This window comes from Lagopus muta, chromosome Z (assembly GCF_023343835.1).
Source record: "Lagopus muta isolate bLagMut1 chromosome Z, bLagMut1 primary, whole genome shotgun sequence".
NCBI classification, from domain to species: domain Eukaryota; kingdom Metazoa; phylum Chordata; class Aves; order Galliformes; family Phasianidae; genus Lagopus; species Lagopus muta.
Genome location: NC_064472.1, coordinates 10,222,530 through 10,237,021, shown reverse-complemented (window position 1 = coordinate 10,237,021; position 14,492 = coordinate 10,222,530). Strand labels below are relative to the sequence as shown.

The following is a 14,492-nucleotide window of genomic DNA, read 5'->3' as shown; positions in this document are numbered from 1 at the left end:
ACCCAATGGACGAAAACTACTGAAAACAAGTTTTTTCAAAGATTGTGCATTGATGGTCTGTAGGTGACCATCTGATGGCTGCAATGTCCCTCACTGGACGCTGCAGACATTTAAAGTCAAGTAGCACGCGATTTATGTAGTATTAGAAAATTCTGCTTGTATTAAAAACGATGCAGACTTTTTCATAATCAGTACACAGTTAGGAAAAGATGAAGGGTGTTAAAGCTGATATGAGGAATGTAAAACAATAGCTAAGTACATTCCAGGAGAACCTGCAGCTTTTCCATTACAAAGCGTGCTCTGAGGGATCGGTGTGCCAAGGTGTCCGACAACCCTCGCTGGAGACGTCGTACAAGGCCACACATCACATGCAGAGCCTTTGTGTACTTTATGCTTCTCAGCAACTGTGTGTGCAAGAAAAAATGCTTATCTGGAATTTGCAAGTATGTGTTTTGGAAACCACGTTTCTCTTTCAGTGGACATCTGTCAAAACAAGCTTGTTTGTTTATGATGCAGAAATGATTCATTGAGTATGGGACCAGGAAAAGGACACATACAAAAAAGCACTTGCAGCATCTTTCACAATTCAAATCATTTCAAGGATTCTTGAAAAGATCCCGTTCTTACAGCATATTCACTGGTGTGACCCATTCACTCCAGTGGATTTCAATCCTTATCATTGCTCTCAATCCCAATCTCCCGTCACGTGGGGAAAAAGCATGATGATAAAGAGCAGTATGTGCAGAGTGAGTGAAATGGCCACATTGTGAGGAGTTATACTGTAATTTACAGCATATGAAAATTTGCTCCTTCAGGGCACTGTAAATCCAGACAGACCTGTAGGAACGGTCTGCCCTAAGTGCAAAGATAAAAGAAGGGGTGTAAACTTTTTCAGGTATTAAAAAAATAAATACTTTGGTGACTGTTAACTGGAAACAGCTGCATTAAAAATGAGCTCAGAGCTGTCCCTGAAAAATTTTTCAGCCTTGTATTGCAGCTCACAGTCAAGGCATTAATAATGGTGAGATTGCCTCTTCTTTTCGCAGTCTGGGGGAATGCAACGACCTTTCAAACTCCAGTTGCTTTTGCAATTACTTTATGAACTTCTTTTCCTTGGATCTTTATATTTGTATTGGAAACTGCTTTCTTTCAGCTGGACTTTCTGAGAAAGCTGAAAACGTGGCAAAACCAGGGACATGCTGTGCCTCTTGTAAGGAATTTCATCAAATAAAGCAGACGGTTTTACAACTGAAGCAAAAGGTATGAACGTTGATCAATCATGTTACGAGACCTGCGTGTTTTGTGACAACTGAGTATAAATTAAGGTGTTTGGAACTGTCACTGCCACATCACACTTTTGCCCTGGAAGATGATGGCAACGTGTTTTAAAATTGCATAGGAAGAGCATCTCTTCCTTACGCTTCTGCACTGCTTGTAAGCAGATTACTACTCAAGCTTATGGTAACAGGATCTGGCAAAACCTCTTGCAACGTGAGCCCAGGTTTCTTGGCAAGATGCACTGTCCTCAGTTTTTCATTCATTCTGAACACACAGGATTTTGGACTTGATCCACCCCAAGTATATGTAAATGCAAGACATTCTGCTGATGAGGGAACGTGGGAGAATATGATTTTGCACTACCAAGTTGTTGATACAGGATGCTTGCCAAATAGGAGGTGTGTGGCTAGACATAAAACATCACTAGCACGCACATCAGCTTTGATTGTTAAAAGAAAAAAAGCCTCAGCCATGAGTTTTTAGTTGATTACATTGCACACAAAAACATCCCCTGACCTTTAACTTTGTCTGCTCCTATATGTGACCTCCTTCTGCATTTTGGTAGGATTTAAAGAATGCAGATACACAGGGTTTGGAGAACCAAGTACGCAGGTGCAGATGCCTTTTCTGGTGACACTTCCTCCAAATGTTCAGTTCTCTGAAATGGAAATGCTCTGCAGGGTCAGTGTAAGCAGTCCATGTTGGCAGGTTGTCATCATTTCAGTCAAGCTGCTCAATTAATTTCACTGCATCAAAACATAAATTGGTATATTCACCTGCTGAATTTAATGTTATTCATTCAGTGTAATTCCATTAGGGAGAAAGGAATCTACCTCACTAAAATTAAATACACTGAAGTGTGACATATTCTTTATTTCAAAAATCTCAAAAAAAAAAAAAAAAAAAAAAAAAAAAAAAAAAAAAGCCCCAAAACCGAACAAAAAAACTTGCTTTCCTTATGAACCCGTATGAAGACAAACGTGAAAAGTGACAGAATTTTGCACGTGGAAGACATTCTGGTTTTCAGACAGCTCCTGCTAGTGGACAGCGAGCAGGACACAGCAGAGCCGCGCTGCCGAGCGCCGGCGTCCATGGCTGGGAGGCTGAGCAGCTCGCAGCTGCCTGAGCGCTGGGACCGAGCTGCTGGCCAACTGTTTGCTGCAGGAATGCGTGGAAACGAATCGCCTGGATTAAGGGAAAGTTTTCATCAGCGTTGGGAGCCTGAGTCCTGAGAGCCTGGCACACTCTGGTGCTGTGTGCACTTGTCGCACTTGTAGCTGTGCCTTAATGATAATTCCTGTCGTAGTACATGGACTAAATTGTACCCAAGTATTTTCCTTGTGGGACTTGATCAACTTGGCATCCTCAGAGAAAGACCACTGAGCTGAGCCACATGCAGAGCACGAAGAGATGATCCCTAGATGCCTTCAGCATCTCTTACCCTGCCCCATACAGAGCTTTTACCCACGCAGAGAAGAGATCTGGCCTCACGCTGCTCCTCTGCCCGAGGAGACACAAAACTTCTGCATTTCTCTAACAGCTCCCTGTGGCCATCTCAGTATCTGTGGTTGAAGCTTTCTGTTTTGTACATAAAAATTCATTACTGGCTGCCAGACAGACAGTTTATGGGAATAACTCTTTGGTCTTTATTCCTGTGGTTAAAGATTTTGATTTTACAAACTTCACATCAAATTATGTATAGCAGAAGAGTCTCAGAAGGATCCAGTCCTGCAAATGCTACAACTGTGAATTGGAATGTGCTTCTGGAGGTTGGAAGTTTGGTTTTGGATCTTCTTAGGAAAAGAGGGAATTGAACTCGTGTCACTGCAGCCTCCAGAGTGTGCACAAACTGTTGGGTGAAAGGAGGTGGTTGATGTCATCAGCACCTTCTCCGAGGATTGCAGCACGGATTCCAGATCCAACATGAGAATAGTTTATGGATCAAGTACGGAAATTCAACTTACGTGGTTATCAAATGGGCTGCACTGTTCTCCTGATTTTCTAGAGGGCTGTGGGCAGATCTAGACTGATTCAGGCCTTGTAGGAAGGAGGAAAAGCAGAAAGCTGGAAAAGCAGGGGACGTGCTGACATGCTGACACACAGTCAGTTTTTTAAGAAATCAAGTAAGCAGTTGAGTTCTTGGATTTGGGGGATGGCTAGATCTTATGGAGCAGGTATATTTAAAAATTGTATTTAGAAATCACTGATAGAATTCCACAAGCAAGAAGCACTACCAGAGTCACATAGACCACAGATCTAGAAACTGCCCAAAACTCCACATGCAACATTCAACACTGAATATATGGGATCTTATCTCTAGCAATGCCTTTCTTTAAAGTAGTGCCTCACTAATATTTGCACGCATGTGGAAAAATATTTTTCAAGGGCCACTGAGATTTGGAGCTGTGGAGGGAGAAAGTCAAGATCACTCTATATCAAGATCCTTGTAGAGTTAAAAGGTGAAACAGAAATTAGGCTAGTGAGTATAGCCAGCCCCTGAGAGGATGTGAGTCAATATCAAAAACACATGGTTTGGCTGTAGTGCATGTAACAGCCATTTTCTGTCCAGAAGGTATCAAAGAGCCGTGAGCTAGACCAGATCGTGGGTATTTTGGCATTCCCAGTGTGTGCCTAAGTCCAGCTGACTCAGTGGGGAAGCATGTGTAGATGCTTTCACAGCAGCTATGTGATCTTTTTTTAAACTAAGTTATTGTTAAAACAGCCTTGCTGGCAGGAAAAAGCCAGTATTTTATTTATGCAACAGAAAAGAATACACTTCCAAATCTCCTTCATGATGAGTCGCATCTTTTTAATCCAGGCTGGCCGTTTGCAGTACAATCTGAAGAGCTGTTCACAGCAGGGGCTGTGCAGAAACCAGCAGCTCCCTCACGTGGGCCCAAGCTCTGAAGAGAAGATCCATTAATAAGACACTCAATGGTGGCCACTCTCAAGGAGAAACATTCACTTTTTCTTCAGTGTGAATAAGTGTTCCTGCTGAGGAAGGCTGGAAGAGATGAAGTGCTCCTCACCTGTTTGAGCCTCATTGATGACAGCAAAAATATTTTCATTTTAAAACTGCCTCAACAATACAGTGCTGTCAGGTTTTCGTGTTTGTAGTGTGCTGACCAAAGCTTGTCAGCAGACAGAGCCATTGGTAAATGAAGAAGACTTTCTTCTGTTGAAAATCCAACATGACAGCGCAAAAGGCCAACATCAGAGCAGCAGGCATGCTAAATCACCACCCTGTGGTGCTTCTGTGAAGTGCTTGATTTCCAGAGGGGAGGAGGGAGCACATGGGATTCCTGTAAGGCTTTCATCTTGTTGTTTAGTTTATATTCAGAGCATTCACCTTGCCTTTGGAGCAGCAATGTGCTCCAAAGCACAAGTCAGGAATGGCTGCTAAACCCTTGTATTTCTCTCATCATATTTTGTATCCCATTGTTTATGAAGTGCCACTGGGAGCTCTGCATTTCCAGTGTTCTTTCCTTACTTTTTCTTCCTTCAGAACTGTTCTGGTGCATTCAGCCTTAAACTGCAAGCAACACTGGCTGCTCTTCAATGTGCTTTCATTCACTAATAACTTGTTTCCCAAAAGAAATTTGCCCACATATAGTAGGTGTTGCAGGTGCATAGCATTACTATTTTTTCAGTGCTTTACAAGCATGAAGCTTGTGTGAAGGGCAGGAGAGTATATATCAAATAATTGCATGAGGAGGAGTCCTGAGAACAGTGCAGGGAATTCCAAACAACTGATTAAAACCACTAGCAGAAGGCAGGAGTTATGCATATTAGTTGATGCTCCTCTCCTATGCAAACGTTGCGGAGTCCAGTGAGCAACAAAGATGACCCAGGGGTGGATCTATCCTGACCCTGCTGAAACAGCTCCTCAGATTGGCAGAGCAGAATTCCCCACTCCACATGCAGCCCATTCAGCATTAATAAACTTCTCGCTGTAGACCAGCCTTCTGGCTTATCATCTCTCCCCTCAGCTTCCTCTGGAGACACTAAGCACTTGCAGAATATTTTAAAATATATTTCATTATTAAATACATTCAATCTGGGCAAGCAGGAATTGATATTTAATGGTTAATGACATTTTAAACCACAGCATGCAGTTTTCCTTGCATTCTTAGTTGCTTTTGCCTTGTGTCTTTATTCAGAGCAGATGCAAGCTCCATTGGGTCAAACAGTGTGATTACAAAGCATTTTGGTCTCCCATTGAAACCACTGAGATGTTAGGGGCTTGTGCAGCAATTCAAATGTAAATATCTGAGCAGATGTTGGCCTGAAAAAGCATAGAAAATGAACAGAAGGAAACTCAAATGAGGAAAGAGAAGTTTTCTGAGAAATGCCAAGCAGTTATCAGACTTCCGTTTTTCACAGCTTTTTGCTGTATCTCACCTGAATTGTTTGTGTCCTCCATTTGGATGGACTTGCAATATTTCCGTGATGACTTGGAAGGTGGGCAGCCTTATAGGTAAAACCAGGATTACTAACAAAATGCTGGCTCCACATCCCAAGGGAAGTAAAGTACCAGAATGTATAAATGCCTTAAAATCAAATGGTGTCATATTTTTCACGTGGTATCTTCCAATCCTTGGTACGTGATGCAGGAAGTGTAAATAATCTCCAGGATCTCCCATCCAGTTCTCATGTCCTGTGCCCCTGTATTGGGCAATTCATCTGCACAGTCATGTGCTGTTGGTGTGCCTTTAAGAATTAGCTGATTTATTTTACTTCTATCAGGGAATAATGGTTGCATTTTCTTTTCTCCATGTGTTAAGTTGCTTGATGTCATGTGAAGTGTAATCCTGACTAAGGTTGCAGAACAGTTTTATTATGAATATGGATATCAATAAATATTTTACAATTTTTCTGAAGTATACAAATATGCTATTTGTCCTCATGAAAGCTTAATCAAGAGTGCTATTTATCCAGCTTAAGGATGGAGAGCTTACAGTGATTTTTGCTTTTGACAGGTTGCTTTGCTACCAAATAATGCTGCTGATCTTAGCAAGCAAATCACTGGTGAAAAAGTGCTTGCATCTAATGCATATATCCCTGGCCCCCCGGGACAGCCTGGCCAACAAGGCCCTCCAGGTAAGACACAGACCAGAGGGATGTGGGTATGAATTACTGCCATTTGAAAAAATAATAAGCTTCAGTCTTCCAGTATAACAGGATTTCATGTGTTACATATTGTGATTGCTATGATTATATTTTAATTTGTAATAAATTGAAAAACACACTGGTCATTATTCAGTCATCCTCTGCCAACTGTCTAACAACAGTCCCTTGTATTTCCTTGTTTCCCCATATTTCTTGGCATGCAAAGCTGGTTTTGTTCTGTTTGTGTTAATTTTCTCCCTCTCCCTACGATATTTCACCTGCTTCACTTGTCATTCCCCATTTCTTAACTCTGTCTTAAGCACCCTGCATTACATTTCAGAAATGCCTATTATTTTAAAATTGTTAATAGAGCAGAAGATCTGCTTTCAGTTTGTGGGAGTTTGTGCCAAATGTTTTATTTTTCCTTGTCTGGTTTTGCAAGAATTAATTTCTTGATTTTATGTTGTGCTCAGGATTCAAAGAAACCTGAACAGTAAAACTACACTCTTACCTTCATTTTTGAAACAATGAGAAAAGCAAAGTTCCTAATTCTCTAACTTAAGCCAGACATCCTGCAGCCTATGGTGGTTGCAGGATGGTGGTTAAAGATTTGCTAACTGTTGAATGCAAATCTGATTTTGGGCTAGCAGTAAATGCAGGGAATTTTAGTACTGTTCTGAGTTCGTGGAATACTCTGACCAAGGACAAGCTGATATTCCTTACCAGGTTTGATTCTCTACACGCAGAACCGCCCTTCATTTGTCTCCACTTGTGCAGTCTTTCCTTCTTTCTTTCCTTCTTTCTTTTTTTTTTTTTTTTTTTTTTGAGCTTTTACCTCATTTTCTTGGAAGATGAGTATCTTCAGCCTTCACTACAACATAACTGCAGGGCAGTGTGGCTAGAGATTCTGTGTCAGCCTGTGAAACGTGTGGCACACCGTCTGCAATTCTCTGTCGCAGGCTGGCTCTGCATGTCTCCCACCTGGTCCCATCACTGAGCTGTCCAAGGTACTGTAGAACTCTCTCCATCTCCGCTGACCTTCTCCCCTGCTCTGCCATTACCAGCAGCGTGCCGAGACTTGAGCAGCACTCTGAGGTGTTCATCGCTGACCTTACTCCTCCTGAAAACCCTAGCTGTGAATATTCTGCCCTTATGAGCGCTTTTTTTCTCTCTGCCTTTCGTTTCTTGGGACTTTCACATGACTTCAGTATGCAGGAAGGTGCTTTCCCCTCTAATTACAAAGCACTTCTGCCAATGACATTTTAATGAACTTTTATTCAGTGCAGATGTTCTTTTAGATGCCTTATTTTCTGTTTAGCTTTCCACAGTGTTCTCTTGATCTAAACCTCTACTTTGTTGCCTGGCTGCTTCCTAAAAACTAGCATTTTCTGCTGACACAGCAGAAGCTGAAAAGGGTATAAAGTAAAATCCAAGAACAGAGCTTTTCTTGCCCTAATATCTTGGCTGCCGTACTGTGAAAAAGAGACTTGTAAATCACTGCTTAAAAGGGTTTGCTTCTGTGCCAGTCGTATAGGTGGCTTTGACCCAACATCTCCACGAGTTTTCTCAGATGATTCTGAGATGTGACTTGTTTTTTTCCCCTTTTCTTCATTGTGTGAAAATGAGACTTTTCTGCTTTTCTTTTCATCCCTGGTCTGTGTCACCAACCACTTGGCAGTGGCAATCTTGTGTTATTTTCTGGTTGCTTTTTGTTGTTGTTGTTTGTTTGGGGGGTTTTGTGTGTGTTTTTGTTGTCGTTGTTGTTGGATTGTTGGTTGGTTTTGTTGTTGTTCTTTGGATTTTTTTGAATACAAAGGATTTCATTGCCTTGTTAAAACTGCTTGTAGCTACTGTGACAAGGAGTGATGTCATCTAAAATGAATTCTGTGTTGGTTGCATTGTGGGTTCGGGCATGTTAAGGTAACCAGTCAATTGGGTGGTTCAAAAAATAGCCAATCCCCACTGCAAATGCTGACGAAGCGTGCTGAAGGCTTTCCCTGGCAGATAACCTTTGCTGTCAATTGCAGGGGCACCAGGACCAAAAGGAAGTCAAGGAGTTCCTGGGTCACCTGGACCACCTGGACAGCCAGGCCCCCGGGGATCAATGGGACCCATGGGCCCATCTCCGGATATATCCCACATTAAACAGGGCAGACGGGGCCCCGTGGTCAGTATTCTCACCTCCACTCTCATGCACTGATTGAGCTTAGGCCTGCAACCAATCATATTCTTGTGAACACTTTCTTTTCTGTTGCAGGGCCCACCTGGAGCACCGGGAAGAGACGGTAGCAAGGTGAGAAGAGGCACAATGTACCTTATGAAGTGCAGGCTTGTTAGATACTCTTTATGCACTTGCAGTCTTTTACCATCTCATTTCCTTTGCTAAGCTGAAAATACTCTGTTGTCCTATCCCTTTGTGTCTTTGTCATGCAATTCTGTCCTTCCCACTCCTGAAGTCTTAAAAATAATAGCCCTGTCAGCTGTCAAGCAGCTTTTTTTCCTTTATCTGCAACTATTTTGGCTTTTCGAACAAGAAACATTTTTCTCTAGCCCATTTCATTACACTGTTCTTCTGTGATTTTCTCTGGTGATCAGGTTAGTTTGTTACCAGCCAGGATAAACATCAGAAGCATCCAACTCTGCTTCTGCTAGGGCAGGTGGAAATTTCCTGTGTTCTTTCTGGTGTATTCCTGGTTCTTCTTGGTATACTTGTTCCCACTTCACGTTGTTTTATTTCTCTGAGCAAGCAAAGTTAACAAAATGAGCTGATGATTCTTCATCTGTAGCCAGTAAGGGAGTCTGCACAGGTAAACTTTGATTTTTTGGCTTCCTTTGGTCACAGCAACTTAACTGAGGTGGTATTGATTACAGGGGGAGCGAGGTGCACCAGGACCAAAAGGGATACCTGTAAGTATCACTCACAGCGAGCATTTCTACAGCAAAGCGATGCTGGCTACCAGCAGACCAGCCAAAAGGAAGATAAACTTCTCCTTTGTCAAAATTACAGTGAATTGCACTTTACATGCAGAGAAAAGGTCATTGGAAAGAAAGCGATTACCAGTTTTCTTCCAAGCCTGTTGCCTGCACACCTCCAACTTCACTGGATGCTACAGTGAAGGCAGTAAGCAGTGGGACATGTTAGCTGGCAAAGGCGTGAGAATACATGCAGAGTGCTGGTTAGCACAGTTCAGCCAACACTCATGGGAATGGGAGCTCTGAAACATTTTAAAATCCCGCCTCTCATCTCTCTCTGGAACCTGGCAAGCTGTAGGCATTGAGCAAATCATCAGGAGAAGGATGGGGTGTATATAATCTGTTTTTAAGAGAAATTGAGTAAGATGTTGTTTGTCATGAAATGGGTTTTTAGGAGTGTGCAGCAGAGCATCCTCAGTATTGAACAGTGTAGTCTACTGCATGAAGTCAGCTAAAAAGAAACGATATTCTGAAATTAGATAGAAACAGGTAGATACTGTCTACATCATAATTACCAACGAACATAGTAAGTACTAGACAACAGTGGGGATAATATACTGAAAACTATCTTCCAAACATCAGCACTCCCCGAAGAATTTTTAATTAGGTAGTCTATCCGTTTAATAAGAGGAACCAGTACTTCTATCCTCTTTTCCAGGCTCTGTCTGGAAAAAAAAACAAACAAAAAAATACCAACTTTGCTTTTTGAAAACCGTTTCCTGAGCAGGTGGGTTCAGAAAGGGACATTTAATTTCTGTCAGTAGATACGAAGCAGTATTATAGTGAATTACCCCTGCAAGGGTAATTATATCAACCCATTTGAAAACTTAAATACGATACGACCATGCCTTGTGACTGCAGGGCCCACCAGGTTCGTTTGACTTCCTATTGCTGATGATGGCAGACATCAGAAATGACATCGCAGAGCTGCAGGAGAGAGTGTTTGGACGGAGGACTCATTCATCAACAGAGGAGTTTCCATTACCTCAGGAATTTACAAACTATCATGACACGGTAGATTTTGGATCTGGAGAAGACTACAAATCACGGGCAGCACCCAGAGACTCCAGGATACAGAAGGCAGCCCATCCTTAGCTATGCCTACTGAAAAGTAGAGCCCCTCTAGAGATCTTTGTCACAAAAATGCACTGACAATGTAAAATAGATATAGATTATTTCCTGTTCTTTCTCTTTGCTTTTCCCTAACCATGCTGCCTGTACTGTAGCTTTCCCAGTTCATGATGGCCTCCTTGCAGTAATTCTATACCTTCAAGCCTGCACTGTGCACTGTATGTAGTTTATCAGGAAAACCTTCTTAATGCGTAGGGCTAGCATGAATCAGGCAAGAGCTAGCTAGTGGGGCAGACAACAGCATCTCATCTGCCTACCTGTGGTTCTGTGTCCCAATGACCCAGTACCAAATTTTTCAAGGGGTAGAGAGGTGAGAGAGGTAGCTGAACATCATCCCTGAAAGACATCAGTCATGAAAGTCTAGGTTCACATTTACTTTATACTTGTAAATGAGTTATTCCACTGAACACAAGTCTCCAGCTAGTGTCCCCAAGCTTAGGAGAGTGTGAAAGGTGGATCTCTTTCACAGCAGGGGCCAGGAGTCTCCTTCTGTTATGCTTCACCATGACAGAAAAAGAAATTAAGATGAAGCAGTGATGCTCGTTGATCAAGAAATTATGTGGCTTGCAGTTGATAGAGAATTGTGCAAAGGCAGTCAAGAAGACATCTTTGCCTAAACTAACCATTCTTTCACTGCTTAGCGTGAAACCCAGTTCTCTTTCTCAGCAGGTTCATACTGAACACATTTTCACACAGATGAGCAAAAGAACAGGGATAAAGCAGGAAAAGCAAGCATATATCAATCAAGTTGGCTTATTGGCAAGCACAAATATCTCAACCTTGCAGAAAGCCGAGATTCTGACCTCCTGCAAGTGCTTGTCTTCCTTGGTGAAATGCTAACTCAATTTTATTTGATCCAAGTAAAACTGAGACCAGAGAGAGGCCTCGTTTGCAAAGAGCTTCCATCTGTTTTGTTCCTTTGCTGCATGAGAGCAACCTAAATGGCATTCACAGAACTGGAACACAGGAGTTGCAGTGTGTTTGGCCGGGTATATGAGCAGTGTGGGTAGGTGCAGGAGTGCACATGACGAAACATTTCAATGGTACAAGTACAGCTAAGGTGAGGTACTGCACATGGCATCCTGTATTTGTGAAGACGGATGGAAGGGAGTGCCCTTTTTTTACACTGGAAAATGGGATGCACGAGTTAGACCATACCTCACGGATGATGCATGTTAACTTTTTTATGGGGATTTTCTCAGCTGCTGAGGACTTTGCCATGCTTAGAAGATAAAGTAGTATATTAAGCACCAAACTTCAGTGTCGTATCTGTGTAGCTGCTACTTCCACAAGATGTTTAGTGCTGGGTCCTGTCCACATCACAAATGCATTTATTGTGCCATGTTTTCCATGGCTTGCAAGTTCTAGTAGAATAAATACTGGTAAAAACATAAGGAGGTCCTTTTCAAATAATCTGTAAAGTTTTGGATCCCCTTCCATATTCTCTTGGCCAAAAGACAGTTGGTGTAATTCCTACACCACCAGAACAGGTCATGTTGTATAAACAGCTGGCTGTCGAGACCTTCCATATCTTCTGTATATTATCTTAAGAGGATTTTCTTCATTCCTGTAATTGTTTCACAACTTTTCACTATCAGTATGCCACAAGCAAGAGCATTAGGTTAGAACATTAATGTTCTTTATTCCTCTTCACACTATACGCATATCAGTATTTACACAGCAGTGACTAAGCCACTGGTCTAAGCTAAGCTAAGGAAAAATGAGTGCTCTCAGCCTCTGGTCTTTGGGCTTCTCTTCTGAAAGCACCTCACCCAGCAGCTGCAGATCCAAGTAATCTTATGAAGGAGGTAATGGGGATATCAGTGAGACGTGAGGAAGGAACTTCTGGCCAAAGAAAGGGTGTTCTTACATAGAGCAGACTGAAAGAAACTTCTGAGGCAGCATTAATTGAGGCACGTATGTATTATTTTCTAAAATTCAAAGAGGCAACTGGGTACAAATTATGTAGTTCATGAATATGCAGTAAGTACAATTGTTAAATGTCTGACTATGTATTTGTAACTGTTGCAAATTATCTAACTCTTGCATATGTTCACCACCACCACCCATGAGCTGCTGGACCAGGTTGATTTCCACTACAGAATTAGAAGCTGCGATTGTTTGAACCACCAGATATTGAGCAATGAATTAAATGAGTTACTTCCTCCATGCTGACTAAATTCTATTGCCCACTGCACACAAAAAGGCACTTATTTGAGTTCTCAGCTCTGCTTTTCTGAATATATACAAATAGCAGTTCCTACAGTCTGACAACTGAATTCAGGGGAATGCAGTAATTGCCCTGCCTTGCATAAGTATTCAGGGAAGAGAAATTCTGATACTACACCAGAAAAAAAAGGTAAAATACATGCCTTGTTGTAAGTGCAGAAGCTGTCCCACAAACTTGAGAGCATAAATAGGGCACATTTTTACATGCCTTTCTCAATAACTTCTCTTTCTGTAGTCAGAATCATGTTTTTTTTCACAGTCCAGAGCTGTTTCTTTCCAGCATACATGCTTTCTCCATGAAAATGGTGAAGGAAAGAGCAGCTTGGGTTTGTCCTTGTGCCTCACCTTCTTTCCACAGACTCCTTGCCCCAAAGTGCAGTTGGCAGAGTCCCAGCAGCAAGGAGAAGATGCTGTGGTAAGGACACATTCACTCCACAGGACAGAGGAATGCCTCTAGCAGGGAGAGCTCCTCTGAGTAAAGCTGGCTGGGAAGGGTCAGCCTTGTGTCTGAGAACCTCTGTGCACAACTTTATCATTTTATTTCTCATTAACTGTATGATAACTTGCATAACACATTGTATCAGAACCATTTCACTACAGTTTCTAGAGAAACACATGCAGAAGCTCACAAAAATGAAGCTTTCTTAAGCGCACCCAAGCTTTTATAGACACAGATCAGAAGAGACATCTCCAGTTTTAAGCAGTTACTAGAGAGAAGAAAGTCATCAGCTTATAAATTATTTATTTCTCTATAGCTCCAAAAGTAATAACCCAAGAAGAATGCAGTAACATCTATAATCATGTCCAGTTTCGTTACTAGGCTCACGCACGTGACAACTTTGTTTCGTATAAATACTATGTATAGTTTTATTAGAAAGAAATATTATTTTGATGTTAAGACATCAAGTTATAAGCAGAAGGATAATAAAGAGGTTGTTATTTTATTAACATTGGAAATATATTTAATGGAAACATTTGCAAGAGTGTGTAGTGATGGGGAAATACTGACTGTTAAAAGGTTTAACAAAACATAAACCTCCCAGGGACATACAGGATTAGTCTTCCTTGCAAAACTAGAATACTGACACATAACAATTCTTACATGGTCAGGTTAAACCAGAAAAAGGAGAGGAAAATTGATTGTGTACAGAATTACGACAATCCCTGGAGATATTTTTGGTCCCGGTTTGAATAACATTTTTCTTACAAGTATTTCAGAGTTAACATGTTTAGCCCCAGAGAAGCAACAAAAGATGGGGTCCAAGAATTTGTTAATTTCACTTAAGATCGATATGTTTGTTCCTATTACACATTCCAGTAACTATACTGTTCACTTTATTTATATACAAAATACTAAAATGTGCATAAAATGATTGTGATTTTATGATGTATTCGTAATAACAAAGATATTTTTTCTTACACTGTCGGTAGTTGCTTTTGTTCCATGTAGTTTTGCTTGCACCTGCGGCAGTGACTGGGAGAAACAAGGAGGACGCTTCCAGACGCTGCCTTTTAGCATCCCGCTTGGAGCTAGGCGATACGCACAGCCACGACCGCGGCGTTGGGGTTACGGCGTTCCGTGCTCGTGGCCGTGAGGCACAGACCCACCTCGGTACCGCCACGGCCTCACGAGCGCTGGCTTGGTGGTTTTACCCGCGCTGTCGGCACGCGCAGCTTACAGCTGTAGAACCGTTCAGACCTCTCAGAGCTTCTCACCCAATCCACCCCGCCACGCCCACTGTGTCCCTCAGCGCCACATCCCCGCGCTTCCC

The 14,492-nt window shown here is 42.0% G+C and overlaps 1 protein-coding gene across 1 annotated transcript in view; it reads left to right on the top strand.

Annotated features, from left to right (window-relative positions):
* CCBE1 (collagen and calcium binding EGF domains 1) overlaps positions 1 to 14,224 on the top strand; it is an 88,726-nt gene extending 74,502 nt beyond the window's left edge. The window contains exons 6-11 of the mRNA XM_048931439.1: positions 1,154 to 1,260; positions 6,258 to 6,378; positions 8,415 to 8,554; positions 8,645 to 8,680; positions 9,259 to 9,294; positions 10,222 to 14,224. Of these exons, the coding sequence (XP_048787396.1) occupies positions 1,154 to 1,260; positions 6,258 to 6,378; positions 8,415 to 8,554; positions 8,645 to 8,680; positions 9,259 to 9,294; positions 10,222 to 10,455 (674 nt within the window). The 3' untranslated portion in view covers positions 10,456 to 14,224. The remainder of the gene's footprint in view (positions 1 to 1,153; positions 1,261 to 6,257; positions 6,379 to 8,414; positions 8,555 to 8,644; positions 8,681 to 9,258; positions 9,295 to 10,221) is intronic.
* The last annotated feature ends 268 nt before the right edge of the window (positions 14,225 to 14,492 follow it).